This window comes from Talaromyces stipitatus, genomic scaffold, assembly GCF_000003125.1.
Source record: "Talaromyces stipitatus ATCC 10500 scf_1105507295487 genomic scaffold, whole genome shotgun sequence".
Lineage (NCBI taxonomy): Eukaryota > Fungi > Ascomycota > Eurotiomycetes > Eurotiales > Trichocomaceae > Talaromyces > Talaromyces stipitatus.
In genome coordinates this window covers 971010-991596 of record NW_002990120.1, presented here as the reverse complement: position 1 = coordinate 991596, position 20587 = coordinate 971010, and the positions used below count along the sequence as shown (strand labels likewise).

The 20587-nt window shown below is 46.5% G+C and overlaps 6 protein-coding genes across 6 annotated transcripts; 3 read left to right on the top strand and 3 right to left on the bottom strand.

The window, feature by feature from the left end:
• Positions 1-912: 912 nt before the first annotated feature.
• Positions 913-2582, bottom strand: TSTA_055640 (cytochrome P450 monooxygenase GliC-like, putative; the record flags this gene model as incomplete). Its single annotated transcript, XM_002487128.1, has 6 exons — positions 913-1128; positions 1202-1309; positions 1369-1433; positions 1528-1747; positions 1797-2418; positions 2503-2582. 6 exons carry the CDS (start codon positions 2580-2582, stop codon positions 913-915), a joined length of 1311 nt encoding a protein of 436 aa, XP_002487173.1.
• Positions 2583-2819: 237 nt separating this feature from the next.
• Positions 2820-4089, top strand: TSTA_055630 (uncharacterized protein; the record flags this gene model as incomplete). Its single annotated transcript, XM_002487127.1, has 2 exons — positions 2820-2932; positions 3288-4089. 2 exons carry the CDS (start codon positions 2820-2822, stop codon positions 4087-4089), a joined length of 915 nt encoding a protein of 304 aa, XP_002487172.1.
• Positions 4090-4848: 759 nt separating this feature from the next.
• On the top strand, positions 4849-6154 carry TSTA_055620 (branched-chain amino acid aminotransferase, putative; the record flags this gene model as incomplete). The annotated part of the gene is made up of 5 exons (XM_002487126.1): positions 4849-4879; positions 4937-5080; positions 5138-5164; positions 5236-5858; positions 5921-6154. 5 exons carry the CDS (start codon positions 4849-4851, stop codon positions 6152-6154), a joined length of 1059 nt encoding a protein of 352 aa, XP_002487171.1.
• Positions 6155-6792: 638 nt separating this feature from the next.
• On the bottom strand, positions 6793-8637 carry TSTA_055610 (cytochrome P450, putative; the record flags this gene model as incomplete). The annotated part of the gene is made up of 6 exons (XM_002487125.1): positions 6793-7421; positions 7481-7855; positions 7921-8163; positions 8236-8295; positions 8360-8500; positions 8589-8637. 6 exons carry the CDS (start codon positions 8635-8637, stop codon positions 6793-6795), a joined length of 1497 nt encoding a protein of 498 aa, XP_002487170.1.
• Positions 8638-9578: 941 nt separating this feature from the next.
• On the top strand, positions 9579-17704 carry TSTA_055600 (polyketide synthase, putative; the record flags this gene model as incomplete). Its single annotated transcript, XM_002487124.1, has 11 exons — positions 9579-10162; positions 10215-10728; positions 10780-10903; positions 10959-14155; positions 14207-14303; positions 14366-15258; positions 15364-15648; positions 15719-15793; positions 15857-16197; positions 16262-16739; positions 16811-17704. 11 exons carry the CDS (start codon positions 9579-9581, stop codon positions 17702-17704), a joined length of 7482 nt encoding a protein of 2493 aa, XP_002487169.1.
• A 450-nt stretch (positions 17705-18154) lies between these two features.
• TSTA_055590 (MFS transporter, putative) lies at positions 18155-20221 on the bottom strand (the record flags this gene model as incomplete). The annotated part of the gene is made up of 4 exons (XM_002487123.1): positions 18155-18785; positions 18833-18900; positions 18948-19615; positions 19672-20221. 4 exons carry the CDS (start codon positions 20219-20221, stop codon positions 18173-18175), a joined length of 1899 nt encoding a protein of 632 aa, XP_002487168.1. The 3' UTR covers positions 18155-18172.
• Positions 20222-20587: the final 366 nt, after the last annotated feature.

Here is a 20587-nt window from a genome sequence, read left to right as displayed (position 1 = left end):
AAGGCGACTCTGTGACCCCCTCGCCAGTTTCACGTTTCCTAGTTATTGTGACGAGGAGCCAATCCAAATAGATAGTATTTCTATTCCTAGGGTGATGTGTCGACGAAGAAACTAAGTATGAAGAGGGAAACTATCTATCAAGGGAAACAGCCCGTTTTTATTGGCCTTCATCCTCACTCCTTGACGGTGCTGCCCGTCTCATACAAATAAATCTCCGTCGCCTAGCCGGTGTCCCAATATGAGAGTCGATACATATCAAAAGCAAAGAACAATGCCGAATTGACATCTCACTTATTGACACAGATCTCCATACAAGGATTCCCAATCAGTAAAGGGCGTGCTGCGCCAAGCCCGTGGAAGTGGTACGTTAGCGTTTAGCCGTCACAGTTATCAATTCTAACTCCGCCTTATTATCCCAGAGGTCACAGACGCCCATCCTGATTAATTATGTGTGGGGGTTGCCAATGACAGTTGAAAGTTATTTTAATTCCTCCACCGAAATGGAGTCCATTTAATTTCCGTAATCTCGGCCATTCATGGTCTGTACCCGTCAAAGGCGTCTGCCCATGGCCCCATGAAACAGCAACCTTCAGGCACAGAGTAGATATGAAGAAAGCAGTGATACTAGTTTATCTCCCCATGGGTTTTAGACTTCAATGGTGGTCAGTTCTATTGGAAACCGGGCTGCAATGTTTTATTGCTGTACAAGAGCCTAATGCAAGAAAATGAAGAAAACAAGGAATCAGGAACTACTGAAACACATCCAGTAGAGTGTTTAAAATAATCACTTTCAACTTAAATAATCAACCAAAAGAGTAGTTAGTTGCACCAAGTATATCGTATCACTCGGTCTTCCGCCCCTTCATAAATAGCTACTGACATTGTGGACGGGAAAATACCGCGAGTGCAGTTCTATTGAAGTTTGCTCAATTCAATAGTGACATTGGCCACCGGAACCCAGGTGTTTTTATCAATCATGTAGTCATCTTTGCCGCTCCTTCCATTCTTTATGATAACTTCATGCTGGGCGAAGAGGTGGACCATTATTGCCTTGACCATATGACCGGCGAGATATTGTCCAAGACATTTCCTGTGGCCAAAACCAAATACATAAAGATTGTATCGTAGCTTTGACAAAGTACAGAAAAGTCAGCTATCTCGAGTAGCAAATTCATTCGAGTGTATATAGTAGGTAACTTACATCGGTTTGTTTTATATTCTTGAATCGATCTGGATTATACCTGTTGCTGTCCGGGGCCCAGAAAGGATTTCGCACGTTTATGGACAATGTGTCGACTAAAACCATTGTCTATACAGGATTTCCTCTCCATTAGCGAACTATTGATTCTGTAGGACAGCATCGCTTACCTTGGGCTTGACAAGAATACCGCGGAAATTCTTCACCGTTTCTGCGCTCTCCCCAATACTGAATACTATTGCCCAGTTAATCTTGAACCTCATAATTGGAGTGGGTTTGATAATGAGAAATGATTGTAAGAAGACTTTTCAATTGAGGTCTATACTTACATGCCAGTGGTCGCAGGCGGAGCGACTCATAGTAGCATCGATGAAGATGGGTGTCAGTCTTGGCGATATACTGCTCGAGATTTTCATTATTCGCTGCAATCTCAGCCCTCAGTTTATCTTTCTCTGCTTCGTGGTCGGCTACTAGGGTGATCGCCCAAGTTAAGACATGTGTGGTTACATCAAGATTTGCGAAGAGCATCTCGTCCAGAGTATGGGTGACCTAGCTACAGTCAGAAGGGAAGACTTTGAGTTGGACTCTGGATAATCACCTGTTCCATTGCTATATTCCCCTTCTCGTATTCATCCCAGTACGAAACAATGGGAACCTCCCTATTTTGCTTTCGTCGGATGTTGGCAATACGACTATTAAAATCGGCCCAGTGCTTCACGAAGTCCATGAGCTGATTATAAGCGGGGCGATCCCAGTACTTCATATAGATGGTGCGATAGACACCTCCCTTAAAAAACCAGGGGAGCAAGGCCAGTCGCTTCTCAGCTAGGACCCAGAGCTCATTCTTCTCCTCGTTGCTCATCGTACCGTATACGACCTCGGCCGTAAAGTAGAAGGGAAACTTCATGAAAGCGGTAGCCGCATGGATGGTGAATCTATCATTCACTCCTAGGTTCTTACCCTCAATAGCGAAAGTCCTCAAGTTCTCCACGAAACTCTGAGCGCTGCTGTTGGTCTGGTCTATCCGGTTCACAACAGAGGAGTGCTTGAAAGCCGGATCAACGACTTGTCGCATCTTTCTCCACTCATCGAACTCGAGAAGACCGACGCAGCGGCCAAGCAGCTGGCCAAAGTACCAGCCAAAGTTCCCATTTAGTGGCTTTCCATGCTTGTCGGAGTCCGTGTGAAAGGTTCGAATGTCCTCCGGGGTTGTCAGGACACTGGTAATCGAAGCCCGGTTTCAGTATGATTTTCATCAACCGCTTCCACAATTATTGTTGCCGTCAGTAAGGGCTAATACGTACATCTCAGGCCTTGGTCCTGCCCAAACACGGTAAACAGGACCATACTGCTGCCATTCCTCCGACCTTGCTTTGCCATTCATGAACTTATCGGAAAATTGTCCGTTCGGCCATTGCCATTTTGGGCCTCTAATTGGAACTCCATAGCTCAGGACACCTCCATTGAAGGTACTTAGTAGTTTCTTATATCATTGAATATCGTTAGTCTACAATCTAATGTGGAAACTGATTCCATCCGTATGCTGTTACTTACATCAATAATCCATGTCGCAATCACAGAAATTTTTAAGTATGTGACTACAATTGCTATAGTCAACACAATGCCGAACAGCGTACTGTTGAGTGTTAGGGGGATCATGGTTGACCGGCTATTCGCAACCCTAACTGAGTATACGGAAAAGAACAGTGGAAATGTGAGGAAACCCAAGGCAGGGTATGATAGAGGCATGGGCAGCCTCTTATCATTTGAAAGAAAGCTAATATTGTCGAAAAGAATAGTAAGATGAAGCAAATATTAGTAGTGGTCGAAGTATTTACTTATGCTCCGAATTAACCGGCACCGGCGCCTAAACGGAAGTTTCCAGCAGTAAAGCGACCCCTATCACCTTATTTGTTCCTGCTACGTGATTCTTCGCAAACTTCAAACCCTTATCTTTAAATTGTTTAGTCGGCCCTGATGCACTTCTAAACCAAGACTACCGGCATCAAGACGCACATGCTCACGGTCTCAGGATGGCAACATCTACTCTTACAGCCGACTCTTTTTTGTACACGAAAACAATCAACAGCAATGAGATCGCCTTTACGGATTACGGATTTTGTCATGATGGGCCCGCCATCCTCACATTCTCGGGGTGGAACTCCGATCACAGAGGATACTCCTATGTCACATCCTATTTGATGCAGCACTATCGAGTCATCAACATGTGCTTCCGGAGCCATGGTCCGAATCGAGATTTCAAAGGTGATTTCAGCTTCGAAGACCACGCACGAGACGCAATCAGTCTCTTAGACTCCTTGGGGGTTACTACGTTTATTTGTCTTGCTGCCTCTCACGGCAATTGGGCCGCGATGAGCCTGGCTGAGATGGTAGGCTCAAAACGGATGCTAGCACTTGTTATCTTGGATCATCTCTCGCTGGAAGCGACTCCTCAATTCTACGGGGCTTTGAAGGCTCTACAGGGAAAGGAGACCTGGCGCAAAACTACGATTGCCTTTTTCAAATCTTGGCTTGGTGGGGAAGTAAACGACAGCATCCGTGAGCAGCTCCTGAAGACAATCGGTGGATTTGGATACGAGACTTGGGCACTTTCTGGGAAAACTGTGGAAGCGGCCTACAAGACGTGGGGAACTCCTCTGAAACGTCTTGAGCGTCTCAAAGATCCTCCGTTGGTGCACCATGTGTACAGCCAGCCGAAAACCGAAGAGTACAGGAATTTGCACGAGGAATTTCGTAAGACGCATTCAGAATGGTTCACATATGTGCAAGCAAGGGGACAAACTCACTTTCCGCACATTGAAGATCCGGAGTTTGTCTACAAGGAGACATTGGAGGTTATTGATCGGGCTATAAAGAGACAAACAGCATGAGCTAAATTGCCAGGACTACCTAGGTAGTTGATTCGAACTCCCACATCCTAAATAGTTCGGGAATACAGGTAGTTATTCTCCACGCAGTAGAACTTCTTTTTAGACTATAGAATTTATCTTAAAGATTTCTTCATTGGCCACCTGGGTACTAGCCATGAATAAGAAATAGTTCGATCAGCAAATCATATCACCGCAGGCCAACTCTTGTATCACACTTTGTGCCTAGGTAGACGATCTTACGTTCGCTCCCATGTGTCCATACTTGATCAGAATTTCGAGAACTGGGCGGTGACAATACTTTTAGTAGATGTATACTTTGCAATATGTCACTGGATCCAACTCACGAGGAGCTCTATAGGGTCTTCGTGGGGGGTCATCGGCGTTTACCCCTATATAGCCCCGGCATATGTGAGAGTACTGTCCGGCACCGTCCACCACTTTCTAAGCCTAGCACTAAGCACTTGCGCTCCGGAATTGTATTCGTAGGCACTTGGTACCCTCGGTATAGATCGTAGATCTAATGCAGGATATAATTGATGTTCTAGGAGCTCAGTTTTGTAGGCCGAAGCTAACCCGAACAACAAAATAATCGCCGCCCAACGGCACATTCGCTTACACCTGGCAAATTCAAGCTGCTAAGTAGTTATTGCATCAATCATCACTTTATCTTCAGTCCTTCTTGACTGCACGCTAATTAAGAGGTGGGAAGGTACTCAGCGGGGAGCAACATCTCTCGCATTTGGATATATTTATTCGACAATGGGACTTCCGCTGCCGAAAGCAGACATTGGTCAGTATTTCATTATACGTTCAAAACGCATTATAGTTTGCTGACTCTGAAATGTAGAATGGAATGGACTCTCTGCCCTGACAGAAGTCAACGGCCATGTCCAATCACGTTGGAATCGCGAAACTGGGGAATGGTCAAAGCCGGAATTTGTCTCAGATCCCTTCCTTCGCGTTCATGGGCTCGCACCAATCTTTAACTACGGTTTGGTTTTCTCTTCCATGGCAAAGTAAACAGCTTGAAACTAATGGATTGAGACAGGACAGGGTGCATTTGAGGGCCTCAAAGGTAAATTCCCAAGATTTCTGTTTCCTGGGGAAGGTAATTATACTAATTCCGATATTTTCCCCTGTTCAAAGCGTTTCGTGGCCCAAATGACAATGAAATCAACATCTTCAGGCCTGAATTCCATGCTTTACGCATGAAGCACTCTGCTTCACTGGTGTCCATTCCTCAAATTCCTGAAAGCCATTTCCTACGCTGTGTTCGGCTAGCTGTGGTCAACAATGCTGAGTTTGTCCCACCTCACAGTTCAGATGGCATGCTATACATTCGACCCGTTGTTTTTGGCTCCGGACCTCGGATCCTGCTGAGCCCAACGGACGAATATACCTTCTGTGTCTATGTAACACCAGCATCTGCTTACCACGGTATCAAAGCCTTAGACGCTTTGATCCTGGAAGAATTTGACCGCGCCGCTCCTAAAGGGACTGGTTCAGCAAAAGTGGTAGGCAATTATGCTCCTGTAATGAAATGGGCAGAGAAAGCGAAGAGCGAAGGCTTTGCCATCACGCTCCAACTTGATAGCCAAACTCACACTGCTATCGACGAGTTCTCGACATCTGCATTTGTGGGCATCAAAAATGAGGGCGAAAAGATCAAACTTATAATTCCTGAGAGCTCGAGTATTATTGCTAGCGCTACAAGTGATAGCATTCAGCAAATAGCTAGGTCTTTTGGATGGGAGGTGGAACGTCGACTGGTAACGGGCTCCACACGCAAATCCAACATATATATTGCTAAATCGTATGGCTCTCGTTTTAGGTCAAATATGAGGAGTTATCCCAGTTTTCGGAAGTGATTGCATGCGGAACCGCTGCAACCGTCATGCCAATCAAGTCGATCACGATGAAAAGTACAGCGGACAAGTTTGTCTATGGAAATGGAAGCTCTGAGCCCGGCCCAATTGCATCGAAACTTGGAAGGACGATTGAGGCCATGCAGAAGGGAAGAATTAAAGATAATTTTGGATGGATTACGAGATTAGCGGATATATAATCAATCTTAGTGAAGGGTGAATGACAGATTCAACTTCCAAGTCAATTCATGTTGTCCTCAGAGCATACCCGCTCTTACCTACGCACCTAGCTAGGTGAATCAGTTAAACAATCTTAGAATATTATGTATGTTGGAGAGTTTAGGAAGTTCAATATTGAATTTTCTGGATGACAAAATGGATAAGCCCGCTATTATATGGTTATATGGACATTAAAATAGATCTTTTGAAATGAATATCACCGTTCACATACCTATCTACGCAGGCATGGTATCCATCACCTCACCCTGAACCTAATGATTCCTATCTTTCTCAAAAATAACGTACTTAGGACCTAGATAGCTAAATTTTCTCTGGTGGTCCTGCGTTTTGGAATCTCATTCACCCAAGTTGCGCACAGTCAAACTTCTGAGAAACTCTTTAAGCTAAGAATCCAACACCGAGGTACTTACGGCATGTAGTATCTTCTGTGGCATCTTACTCTGTGCTACTCTCTATATTTGACATCAATCATCGTAGCAGATTATCTTCCTAATTTTATTTACATACATATCACCAGTATAAGTATGGAGCTAGGATTGAGGAACTAAAATACCATCACGTCAAATACATCCACATTCATCGTGATCTTTTTATCGACCTACTGGAATCGGGGCTTGAACTTCAGAATTGGACCCTCTTTCACAGCGGAAACATGGTCTTTTGTTGTATACTCAGATGGCTGCACGTTTAGTTCCGGCCAGTTGGGATCAGCATCTGCCCTACGAATGTCGAATTCCCACAACAATCGACTAAAAGTGAGCATCGCCTGAGCAAGCGCCAACGGTTTTCCGACGCAGCTCCTAGAGCCGATAGAAAACGGCATATATGCCTGCCGTCCGGAGTCCTTGTGACGGGACTCATTGTCGGCGGGTCGATACCATCGTTCAGGATTGTACTTGAAGGGATCTTCATAGTACCTGTCACTATGATGGATGCTGTAAATACCGACAGCTACCTCAGTTCCTTCTGGGATAAAGTTCCCATCAATTACAGCTCCCCCGGACTCAACCTCCCTCCACAATGCAGCCCCTCCGGGGGGTGAAAGTCGAAGTGCTTCGTCGATACAGGCGCGTAAGAAGGAACACGAATTGAGCTTTGGCCCTATGCGAATCTCATCTATAGACTGAAAGGTAGATCGAACCTCCTCTACAGCCCGGCGATATGCGGGTGAGCAACCCGTGAGGTAATGTGCTGTAGCAGCAAGAGTTGACGCGGTGGTGTCGGACCCTATATCTGGTCAATTTTTCAAATTCAGTGGCTCGTGTAGTTTAGTCATATCAACTAACCCGCTACAACAAACAGAGCTGTCTCTGTACTCAGTTCCATGGGGGTCAGCTCCTTTCCAGTGTCGGGATCTTTGCATTTCTCAAGGAAAGAAAAAATATCGGTTCCAGTTATGGCACCTTCGGCTCGAGCTCGCAGTCTTTGTTTAAGTAGCATGCGAATGAACTTGACAAACCGATTCCGGCCAACAATAGAGCTAGGGAATAGCCATTGATCCAGGTTGAACATGACGAACTTGGGCTCCTGCAGCAGCACACTAAGTCGAATATTTGAGTCCTCCAAAGCGGCTAAAGCGTAACGATATTGAGGATTGTTGATTGTGTTATAGTCTATGTCGAATGAAACTGCCGTCATGGTGTCGAATGCGAGGTTGCTGACTATATTTCCAGAAAGGAATCAGCAATTAGCAGCTATTCTAATCAGGCCTGTTATCAATTCTTACAATCTTGCGACATATCCCTGGACAGGTCTGCAGCATTGCGTACGGCTTCACAGTATCGATTCAGTCTTCCGAGAAGTTTAGGCTCAAAATTGCGTATGCTGCTCTCAGAAAAAGCCTGGCTCACGACACGGCGTCTCCGAGCATGTTGTTGCTTATCGCGAATGGTCAAGATGTTTGGAGCTTGCTGGGCTAGAACTTTGTAGTTTTTATATTTCTTCACCTTAGAGCCATGGCCGTATATATCTTCAGGTAGTTCAAATCAGCAATTGCAGGAAATGGAACTTTGAGAAGAGAGGCTATAGAAACTTGACATACCATACATTGCACTGAGATTGTTGATTAATACACGGTTTGGGGCATAGCGGACATAATCACCTGCCGCAATTAGAGCATCAGTATCCTCCAGGTAACAAAAATTTGTTCAAAAAGCCAAGCATACCATACTTCTGATGACAGCGATAGATGTCTAGGTGAATGTCGCCTTTCCACGCATGGTAGGCGGAGTACAGAGTGGTGAACTTCGCGAGGAATGGACCAGGGACTCTTGAGAGAGGGTGGAATATAATTCTGTGGATGCATACTGAAGAACCATAAAGAATCTGCAGTTACTCTTGTTACTACTGTCATGGGCCAGTTTAGATAGGTAGGAGGTGGAAGGCATCACTCACAAGAAGTATCAGCGACACTAAGAGACCAAATACTGCTCTGGAGATCCATAGTTTCCATTGAGATCTATCCAAGACTATGAAATCTATTGACAAATGGTATATTGACTCCATGTTTCGTACAGCGACTGCTTGCTTAACGTGCAGATTTGGCGAGTTTTACAAGCTCGTAGCATAATTAGCGATACACCATAGGACTTCTATTGAATAATATTTCTTATACGCCTTTTCTCAAGATTCATTGATCTCCTTACTGTCCTCCTACTAGATTTACGAACCGAAATTGCCTTTCAATTTTGGAAGTTATCCAGAATTCCTTTGCTCTGGCCGGAAAGATATCGGCGACTATCTAACCCTCATACCTAGACAGCGGCATATATATGGTACTAAACCTCGGGCCATAATGGTCTCGTCACGCAACTTAGCTTTTCTGCATCTAAATCTTCTTTCCAAATGATTCCGGGCACAATGATCCTTCTGAAGCTGCTTCGGGGTGTAGCCGATTCACCACGTGGTAGACAATTAGTACTCTACGGGCCTTGACCCTATGGATTTTTTCGCCGCCAGACGCATGAATCGGTGTTGTCACGTAGATCATTCTGTCCCAACTACCACGGACTACAATTTTCTAGAAAATTCTTCGTAGATTATGCCATCTCACCACGTGGACCGCAGTTAGAATTGACGGTAGCAATTTCATCGATTTTTCGCCGCTCTACGTACGAACCGACATGATCATGTAGAATTAGTCCTTTGAGCACAGCACGACAAATATACGCAATCTTAACTAGAAACAAAGTTTCTATATCAGGTCTTGATGATCCTTTACCTTTCCTCGTAACCGAGTGCTTTGACTTCCTCATCGTAACTCAAGCATCATTCTGTTAAATCCGTTCTGGTCTGCTCAACCAGACGTTTGTGACAAAGATTCAGACTCCAGCCGCACTCACGAACTTCTTTTAACCTACCATAAAATAAATCCATCAAGTAAATATGGGGAGCATCGCACAAGACGATGGTTATCATGGTAATGTTGTGGAGAGAAGCAATCTCTACCCAAATGGCCGCCTATCGTCAGACCTGGCTGAACCGATTGCCATCGTAGGTATGGCTATGCGACTTCCGGGAGGGGTCCGCAACGATCAGGACTTCTGGAACTTTCTCGTCGAGAAGAGAAGTGGTCTTTGCGAAGTGCCCAAGGATCGTTATAATGTGGCTGGATTTTGCGATCCTTCCGGCAAGCCAGGCACTTTCAAGCCCGAAAAAGCATATTTCCTCCAGGATGTGAGCATCCAAGAATTCGACACTAGCGTGTTTCCAATTACAAAGACAGAGCTGGAGAGGCTCGATCCTCAACAGCGTCAACTGTTAGAAGTTGCCTATGAATGCATGGAGAATGCGGGAGCAACATCGTGGCGTGGAACCAAGATCGGTTGCTATGTTGGTGTTTTCGGTGAAGACTGGCAGGACTTGAATGCCAAAGAAACACAACATCGGGGAGGATACCGTGTTACTGGTTATGGTGACTTCGTATTGGGAAACAGGGTTTCGTATGAGTTTGACCTTCATGGGCCCAGGTAAGACTTTTTCTTTAGTGATACTCCACTTAATGCTAACCTTGTCATACAGTATGACCGTCAAAACAGGTTGCTCTTCCTCATTGGTTTGCTTAGACATGGCTTGTGAAGCCATCCGAAAGGGTGACTGTGACGGTAGTCTTGTCTGCGGCACAAGTCTCATATTCTCCCCGACCATGACGATGGCTCTCAGTGATCAAGGTGTCCTTTCTCCAGATGGTATTTGCAAAACGTTTGATGCTTCCGCCAACGGCTATGGTCGCGGTGAGGCTGTCAACGCAATCTATATCAAGAAGCTCAGTAAGGCCATTGAAGACGGCGACGTTGTTCGAGCCGTGATCCGCGGTACCAGTGTCAACACTGACGGTCGAACGAACGGAATGCTTACTCCGAGCCCCGTGGCCCAGGAGGCTTTAATCCGCCAGGCTTATAAACAGGCTGGTATCAAGAATATGTGTGAAACTGCCTTTGTCGAATGCCACGGTACAGGTACTCCAGTTGGCGATCCTCTTGAGACAACAGCCGTGGCGAAATGTTTCGGCAAGGAGGGCGTGCTTATCACATCAGTACGTGATTCTTTAACTTGTTATTCTATATTGGTACTCATTATACTCTAGGTCAAGCCAAACGTCGGTCATTCTGAGGGTGCTGCAGGCATCACAAGTCTGATCAAATCCATATTGGCTATCGAACATCGTCAGGTACCACCCAACATTCACTTCACTACTTTCAATTCGAAAAGTGAGTGAGTTTCTAGTTGTTTACTCGAGGAAATAAGCACTAATAAGTATCTCAGTTCCTTTCGAAAGCGGCAAACTTCGCGTTCCTGTGGATGTAGAGGAATGGCCCCGTGGACGTGCCGAGCGAGTCAGTGTAAACTCGTTCGGCATCGGTGGTGTGAATGCCCACGTCGTGGTGGAATCTTTGGAGCAATACTTCAGACATAATCCCATATGCACGAAGCAGACATCCCTGGTTACCGGCCCCCGCTTGATGAGTGAAACTGCTGACGTACAGCAACTGATGTTGTTCTCGGCACATAGCGAAACATCGCTGAAGGAGGCCATTGACCAGCATCGAAAGTACATCGAAGCGTCTGATGTGCATTTCCAAGATATCGCCTACACTCTTGCTAACCGTAGAGACCACGCGGTCCGAAGCCATCGCGCCTTCGCCGTTGCTATGAAGGTCAATGGAAAGATATCCTTCGATGTGACCGGACCAACCGCCGTCATCGAGCCTGTGCCCCGTGTTGGTTGGATTTTCACTGGTCAAGGTGCTCAATGGCCAGAGATGGGAGCCGAACTGATTGATGCCAATTCGATATTTCGTAATTCTATCAGGGGATTAGATGAGTTTCTGGCCTCACTGCCGAACCCACCTTCTTGGACAATTGAAGATGAGCTGCGCAAGTTGCCAAGCTGCAGTCGTGTCTCACAAGCTGAGTTTGGACATCCGCTGTCGATTGCTGTCCAGATTGGTTTGATTGACATGCTACGCGCTTGGAATATCAAACCTGACTTTGTCCTCGGACACTCGTCTGGCGAAATGGCTGCTGCATATGCCAGCGGTGCTATCTCTGCAACTGCTGCAATGGCTGCTGCAACGTTCCGCGGATCGACGTCCTCGGACGAAAGGCCCGGTGGTAAACCTCGAGGAGGAATGGCAGCTATCGGCCTTGGAGCTCACGAGATGGATGAATTCATGGAGCCTGGCGTTGTCATTGCCTGCGAGAACAGTCAATGTAGTGTCACCATTTCTGGCGATATTGACCAGGTCGCCATTATTGTTGAGAATGTCCAGAAGAAGCGGCCTGGTGTCTTGGCCCGCTTCCTGAGGGTTGAAAAAGCATTCCATTCTCACCATATGAAAGAGTATGGTGCGTCGTATGAGAAGCATCTGAAACCATTTGTCCAGAGTGTTGACCCAATCTTTCCTTTCTACTCCTCCGTGACTGGAAAACAGCTGGTCGGCGATGGACGCCTTGACCCTGACTACTGGCGAAAGAATATGGAAAGCCCGGTTCTTTTCAACACAGCCCTACGTTCTGCCCTAAAGTCTCGAAAAGAGCGCATGGTTTTGATTGAAATCGGACCGCACCCTGCTCTTAAGGGTCCCATTGGCCAGATTCTGCGAAATATCAACCGCAATGAGATCAGCCATGTTGGTACCCTCCAGCGAGGCAAGATATGCTCGGACAGCATTTTGGAGACCGCCGGAAATCTGTTTCTCCAGAATATTCCCCTTGATTGGTCTGTAATTTGCCCTCCTGGAAAAATTGTACGTAATCTTCCCCAGTACTCTTGGAAACATGATACTTCGTTTTGGGCCGAAAATCGCCTTGCCAGCCAGTTTAGATTCCGGGAATTCCTCCCCCATGACCTGCTCGGCACCCGCGTTGTTGAGGTCTTTAATGAGAACTGCTGGAGAAACAAACTTGCTTTGGACGATCTTCCATGGCTACAAGGTCACGAAATTGATAGCCAGATTGTGTTCCCCGGAGCTGGTTATATCTGCATAGTTGGAGAAGCCATCAGACAGTTGTCTGGAGCTACTTCATACACTCTTAACAATGTCAGTATTACGGCGGGTCTGATTCTAGAACACGATAAGTTGGTGGAAATCGTGACTCGTCTCACGCCCAACGCCGTGGAGTCAGATGAAACCGCGTCATACTCATTCCAGATCACTTCGTATGACGGCTCACGATGGACTAAACACTGTTCTGGCGAAATCAAGGGCTTTGTGGATAAATCTGTCAGCACTGAGATAAGTGACTATCCGGATCTAAGTCGTCAGGTCGATGCAAATGAGTGGTATACGGTCCTGAATCGGATTGGTTTCAACTACAAAGGATTTTTCAGGGGCCTCCAACAGATCTCCGCCAGTCCAGTGAACATGGAGGCAGTTGCTACAGTCCCATTCGTTAAAGATACAAGGACTCACTACGCCATACACCCTGGTATCATTGATCAGTGCTTCCAGTTGTTTACCGTTGCGGCATGTCGCGGTCTCGGTCGAAATTGCAAGAATGTCGCTGTACCAACCTTTATCGAAGAAATGGTCGTTTGCCCGGCTAATCTTGACATGCAAGTTGTAGCAAAAATCAACAACGTGGAACGTGGTTCCTTTGAAGGTAGCCTAACTGCCCAGGGCCAAGGTCGTCTGTTCCTCTCTCTCAAGGGTTTCAAGGCATCTGCTATGACGAACTCTGGGGATGATGAATCTTTACCACTTATCACCCAATTTGAATGGCGTCCTCACGCAGACTTTATCCAGATGAAGGATTACATGTATCCTCGAACCTTTATACCCCATGAATGGCCAATGCTGGAAGAGATGATGCTGCTGGCGATCATTGACCATCAAGAAGCTATTCGTCTGACCGAAAACAGCCCCGTTCATCTAGAGAAGCTATTCAAATGGATTCAGGACTATATTGCATCATACAAGGCTGGTGGTAATATATTCTTATCTAAAGACATGTCTTATGAGAGCATGAGCAGAGAGCAGCGCCTGAACCGAATCGAGCATCTTGCACATGAGCTGTCTTCATCGCATTACGATGCCTTTGCCATAGCAATTCACCGCCTGTTCAAGAAAGCGGATCAAATATTTGCTGGAGATGCCCACGCCTTGCATATACTCATGGAAGACGACGTCTTGACACGCCTGTACGCTAACGGAGACGAACTTCTCTATGGAGACGCCATTCGAGCTCTCGGACACACAAATCCTCGCCTCCGAGTTCTCGAGGTTGGTGCCGGTACCGGTGGTACAACATCAAAGGTTCTAGATGCACTGAAAACTTCTTATGGCGAGCGCCTGTACAGCAGCTACACCTACACTGATGTATCAGCCGGTTTTTTCACCGCTGCCAAGGAGCGTTTTGCGGATTTTGAGGCAATTCACTATGCCACATTTGATATATCCAAGGACCCAGAACAACAAGGTTTCCAGAAGAATTCATATGACTTGATCATTGGATACAATGTAGGCCACTCTGCCCTTATCGACGACAACTAGAGCTAACTATGTGTCCAGGTCGTTCATGCAACAGCTAGTTTACAAGAGTCCCTTGGCAATCTTCGCAGTCTTCTTAGCCCAAGTGGGCGTATCTTCCTTCAAGAGCTATGTCCTGGTAAGTGACCGAAGCACTCTTTGTGTTCACATGGTTATTGACTTTCTGTGTGATTCGTATAGCCGCAAAATACATCAACTACATCATGGGCTTCCTTTCCGGGTGGTGGCTGGGCGACAAAGACGACCGCGCTGTTGAGCCTTATATCTCTCCTGAGCGCTGGTCGAAGGAACTTGTAGCTGCAGGGTTCAAAAATCCTGAATACGTCCTAGATGGTATCTATCCATATCATCAGAGCGCTGGTATCATGGCCACGGTTAGCTCGCAGATGGAGCCACCCTCTAACGTCAGCATTTTGTGCTATGAACCAAAGGCGCCAATGGTTCATGAACTGAAGACAAGCCTTGAGTCACAGGGAATCAGCGTTACGGAGATCGTTTTTGGACAAAAGTTGCCTTCGCATGATATTATTTCAGTTCTTGACATGGAAAAGCCTACCGCTCATGAATTGAACGAGCAATCTTTCAAGTCGTTGGTAGGAAACCTACAAAGCATCAAGTCCAAAATAATATGGCTCCTGGGCTCTTCCCAAGTCAAGTGTGAGGACCCAAAAGCCGCCATGAGTATCGGCCTTCTGCGAACTGCGCGCAACGAATACTCGACCAGCATCTACACTCTAGAGATTGAGAAAGTAGCCTCGACGCCTGTAGTTGCCAAGGCCGTATCAGACCTTTTGTTCCATATTCAGGCACATGAATCCAAAATAGACGATGTGAGTCAAGATTGGGAATATGCACTGATCAATGGCAAGATGCTTGTTCCTAGATTGCACTGGCAGACCATGTCAAATGCTTTCGACAATGTAGGCGGTGGTTCGCATAAGTCTTCCTTCAAGTACTTGACTATCAGAACTCCAGGATTGCTTCACACCATGGGCTGGGCCGAAGATGCTAGGAAGCCTCTCGGTGAGGACGAGGTGCGAGTAACGACCAAGGCTATTGGTCTCAACTTCCGGGTTAGTCGCTCTTCTCTCACTTTTCTTTCCCTTCGTTCATATTGTACATCTGCGCTCGATCATATATTCATCGCAGCAGCAACTAATGCTGATACGTATAAACAGGATGTCCTCATTTCTCTCGGCGTCCTCAACAACAGCACACGTGAAATTGGACTCGAAGGATGCGGTGTCGTGGCGGAGGTCGGCGCTGGAGTTACCAAATTCGCTGTTGGGGACCGTGTCATGTACATGTCCAGCGGATGCTTCACGTCTGAGATTACTCTACCTCAGACCCTTTGTGTGAAGATTTGCGACTTTATGACCTTCGAGCAAGGTGCTGCGATACCCTGTGTGTATGCCACTGCAACCATGGCTCTGGTTGATAAGGCAAATATTCGACCTGGCCAGGTAGGTCTTATCCGATAAGTTATCGTATACTTCTATTTCGAAGGCTATGGTTGCTAACAACCTACGGCAGACCGTCTTAATTCACTCGGCCTGCGGAGGAGTAGGGTTGGCAGCGATCCAGATTGCTCAGATGATGGGGGCGATGGTAAGTTTCCTTTCAAAGCCCAGCTTGGTCAAGCCAGTGTGACACATGCTAATTTAGTGCCAGGTCTATTGCACGGTAAGCAACGAGGACAAGTCTAAATACCTAGTGGAAAATCACAATATCCCTCGCGCCAACATCTTCAATTCCCGAGACTCATCTTTCGTCCGCGATGTGATGCGAATGACCAACGGCAGAGGCGTTGACGTTGTCCTCAACAGCCTTTCTGGCGATCTCTTGCACGCATCGTGGAAGTGTGTTGCCGAATTCGGAACAATGATTGAGATTGGCAAACGAGACTTCCGGCGACGTGCCAAGCTGTCAATGGAAGCATTCGAGCAGAATCGTACTTTCGTTGGCCTCGACCTGTGGCAGGTCTCGCAGGTCCGTCCTGAACAAGCTTCAGAGTAAGTTCTTCTTGCCATTTTGACTCCTATATCTTCGAGAAAAGAGACTAAAAAGACCGCCTAGGTTGCTGGAACGATGCATTGGTTGGATCCAACAAGGCTTGCTCAATGTCGGCGCCATTGCCAAGGTATTCGATGCCATCCAGATTCAAGACGCCTTTAGATTCATGCAAGGGGGACGGCACATCGGTAAAATCATTATCACCATGCCCGAAAGCACGGATGTCTTGCAGTCGGTCAAGCAGCGACCACAGCCCCAGATACGGTCTGACCGCAGCTACATTCTAGTCGGTGGTCTGGGGGGTCTCGGTCGATCTCTTGCGAGGTGGTTGGCGGAGAATGGCGCCGGGGAGTTGATCTTCTTGTCTCGTTCGGCTAAGCCAGGCACGGACGTAGACGTATTCAAAGCTGAGCTGACTTCCCAAGGATGCTCTGTACAGTTCGTGAGCGGTAGCGTTGCTAACGCGGTCGATGTGCAAACAGCTATCAAGTCAGCCACCAAACCAATTTCTGGTGTTGTCAATCTGTCCATGGTCCTTAGGGTATGTATCATTCTATCTCAGGGGGGAAGTATTCCTATCATAATGAGCATGACTGACTCTTCTCTGAATAGGATGTCACACTGCAAGATATGACTTTTGAGGACTGGGTCACTGCCGTCACTCCCAAGGTCCAAGGTACCTGGAATCTTCACGAGGCTCTCCCGACAGATTTGGACTTCTTTATTCTCTGCTCGTCATATAGCGGTATAGTCGGTCAATGGGGTCAAGCCAACTACGCTGCCGCCAATACCTTCTTAGATGCTTTTATACAGTATCGTCATGAAAAGGGACTCGCCGCCTCAGTCATCGATATTGGTGTTATGGGCGAGGTTGGCTTTGTTTCCAAGCACAAGGAAGTCCTTGATCGATTCGAAAAGTCCGGGATGCGCATTCTCAAGGAGCAGGATCTACTGGATGCTTTCAACCTCGCCATCCAGAGTTCTGCTCCCACAGACAGCGAGATTCACTGCCACAATGGCGATGTTGGTGCATATAACAGCCCTGGCCAGATTCTGCTGGGTCTTGTTACCACCCTTCCAGTGACATCCCCCAACAACCGCGTTGTCTGGAAAAACGATATCCGCATGGGCATCTATCACAACATCAACTGTGCCGAAGACTCGTCAACCAAGGCGATGGCCGAAAAAGATGATATTGCAAACCTTCTTTCCACAGCTTCGACATCCCCTTCCGTTCTAGACGAAGAATCAGCCACAGAAATTATTGCCAAAACTATTGCCGCCTCACTGGCCAAGTTCCTCATCAAAGATGAGTCCAGCATTCAGCTTCAGCTCTCACCAGAGAAGAACGGTATTGACTCCCTTGTTGCCATGGAGCTTCGAAACTGGATAAGGCAGAAGTTCAGCATTGAGACGAGCGTCATGGTGATTATTCAGTCTTCATCCCTTAATAGTCTCGCCGATGCCATACGGCAGGAATTGGTTCAGCGCTTCTCGCAAAGCTGAGCAGCTTTTTAAGTGTTGAAGACGACTTGTATCTGTTTCTTGTTACTTTTGTTATTCATGGCGTTTGTTTTAATCTGAACTGTACGTAGATGGATTCCAAAATTGCTGAGAGGTATTAGACCAAGAAAACCCGTTCCCTATGTATTTATCCGTTGTTTGTGAAATATTTGGATTTTCTTGCAGACGGGCAATAGGCGAAACGAATTTAGTTATGAAACTAGCGAATATCACACGTGACTTTGATAGATATGTCGTACTACGATATAATTGTCCTCTTGCTAGGTAGATCATGCATCGTATGCTGGAAAATGTTTGAGCTTGATATCTCCGTACCTGGTTTATATGGTAGAGGCTAATTCTAAAAACGAGTCACTGAAAATGGGCATTCTGAATGATCTGTGTTTGAAACTTAGGTCTCAAATTACCTGCATAGTGGAGCGGCCTTGCACATAAATTTAGAAGGTGATATTATACAATATATGTAAACATTTCATCCTGGGTTCCCAACCCATCTCGACCACGATCTATCAGTCCCTCCCCTTCAGCCATTTCGATGCCCATCTGATCCCTCTTCTCTGCAATTCTCCGATTCCTGCGTAACAATACCAATCGCAAGGAGAACGCCAGTACAGCGACTATCAACATGAACGAAGCACACGTTAACATGCCACGCACAAACCACGGCTTGTCGCTATCCGGGTAGAGTCTGGTGCCTACCAGCGGACCGCACTGTCCGATGATATTTAGTATGGCAACGCTGCTGCCTTTGCCTTCTTGGGCGGTGCGGTTGTCCATGCTCCAGGTTATGATGATTGTGACTGCGGAGAAGAAGCCGGATGTAGCGGGGTATATACATAGATATCGGATCATAGTGTGAACCGAAGTAGGCATGTATGAGTGGAGATATCCCGTTAGGCCAATGATGAGGTAGGCTGTTGCAGATATCAAAGCATGGAAGACCAGGTATGGACTTCGCGTGCGAGAGCGGTCGGATAATGATGCAGTTACAAGGACTACTCCGAACGCTACCAGGAATGGAGGTGCTGAAAGAGCCTGCGAAGCTATGGAAGAGTATCCCATGCTAGATGAATTAGCCTCACGTCCTCTTGCGGTAGTCTTGGGACATACTTGTTAATGATAGTTGGAAGGAAAACGGGCATTGAGCTAAATGCCACATTGCAGCCGAGAAACATAAACTATATTCGTTAGTATGCGAGAAACGAGCAACGAGACAGACACATACAGCTATTAGATACGCCGTCGGATCGCACAACGTCTCAACCACGGCCTTCCAATTGAATTTTTCTGTTGCCGCAGACGGCGCATTATGTCTTTCAACCTTATTCTTCGACTGCAATCGCAACCTAGCAACCTTTCTCTGGCGAGGCGTCAAAAAGCTTGCTTTCCCTGGCGAATCCGGTATCAAGATCCAAGCAAAAACTGCTGCAATCAAACTCGGAAACCCTTCTATCAAAAACAGTGACCGCCATGGTGCAATCGGTATGCTGCTACTCAGTTTGACAATTAACCATGCCAGACTACTTGCGAATGAAGTAGCAAGTGGTGCCGCAGATATGAAGAGTGCGGTACGATATGCGAGCTCTTCGCGTTTGTAAAAGAAAGACAAGTAAAATGGTGCGCCGGGCCCGAAGGCAGCTTCGGACACACCTAGCAATGCTCGGATGATGAGCATGTCCCAGAAGTTCCTCGTCAATGCTTGACAGGATGCTAGTATGCCCCATCCATAGACACACAAGGAGATGTAGGTGTGTGCAGGGACCATTTTATACATTAAAGCCATCCATTCAAAGGCGATATATGTGATGTAAAAAGATGTTAGAAGCCATTCATATTGCGAAGATGATAGCCCGAGATCGTCTGATAGACCTGCAATTTTGGCGTTTCCGATATCTATTTACGTATCAGCATGTATTTATCACACAGAACAAAGAAAAATGGGGAATTACTTGACCTATCCAAGAAAGATAGCATATATAATAAAGCCAAAAATAACACCAACCTCCTATCCAGTCTCTTCACCACTTCTTTCTCTTCTTCAGCCGTATACTCGCCATTGGTGCCTGTGCCCATGGTACTTTGTCTTCTCATTCGATGCCGGTTCTTATATTCCAATTCAGAGTCATATCCTTCCTCATCGTAGCCATCAGTGACGCTTATGAATTTTTGTGTCTCAGCGGCCAACTGCGCTCCTCCGTCTCCGCCTTCGACATTGTCTTGCGCATTTCCATGACCAAGCTGCGTCTGTAATCGAGGGTATCCCACCGATCCAAGCTGCGGGCGACCAACAGTTGAAGCGGAGGTATTCAATTGCTCATTCCCACTTTCAGAGCTATTATGACTACTGATATCCGGCGTGAACGGTAGCTGGGAATTCGAGGAGTGAATCGACGAGGCCGTATCCCCCAAAGACGGAGGTGATACGTCGACAAAGTTCGAGGAGAACGACGAGCTATCGGATTGAGCGGCAGGACGATGAGGATCAAGATGGGAGGCCATTGTTGGTGCTTTTCAGTAAGGCTGATGAACCAGTCTGACCGTGAATGGGTGGTTCATTGCTGGATAGTCAAGTTAAATCCATGGATTGAATTAGATGTATAGATTTAATAATACACTAAGGAATAAGTGAATGATGTTGCAAATAGATTGTAGAATGAAATCAGGAAGAAGTTGTTTCCCTCCTGGCATCACGTGTCTCCGCACGATTTATCTGTTGGATAAGATTAGAACCCTAACCCTGTTTTAGGGTTGAAGAGTGGTCAACATGATTTACAAAACTGCCTACGTGTAATTTAGTAGTCTATACAGCATAGGCTATGATCAGGCAAGTATAACTCTAACAGCTTTGGTAATAATGCGGAGTCA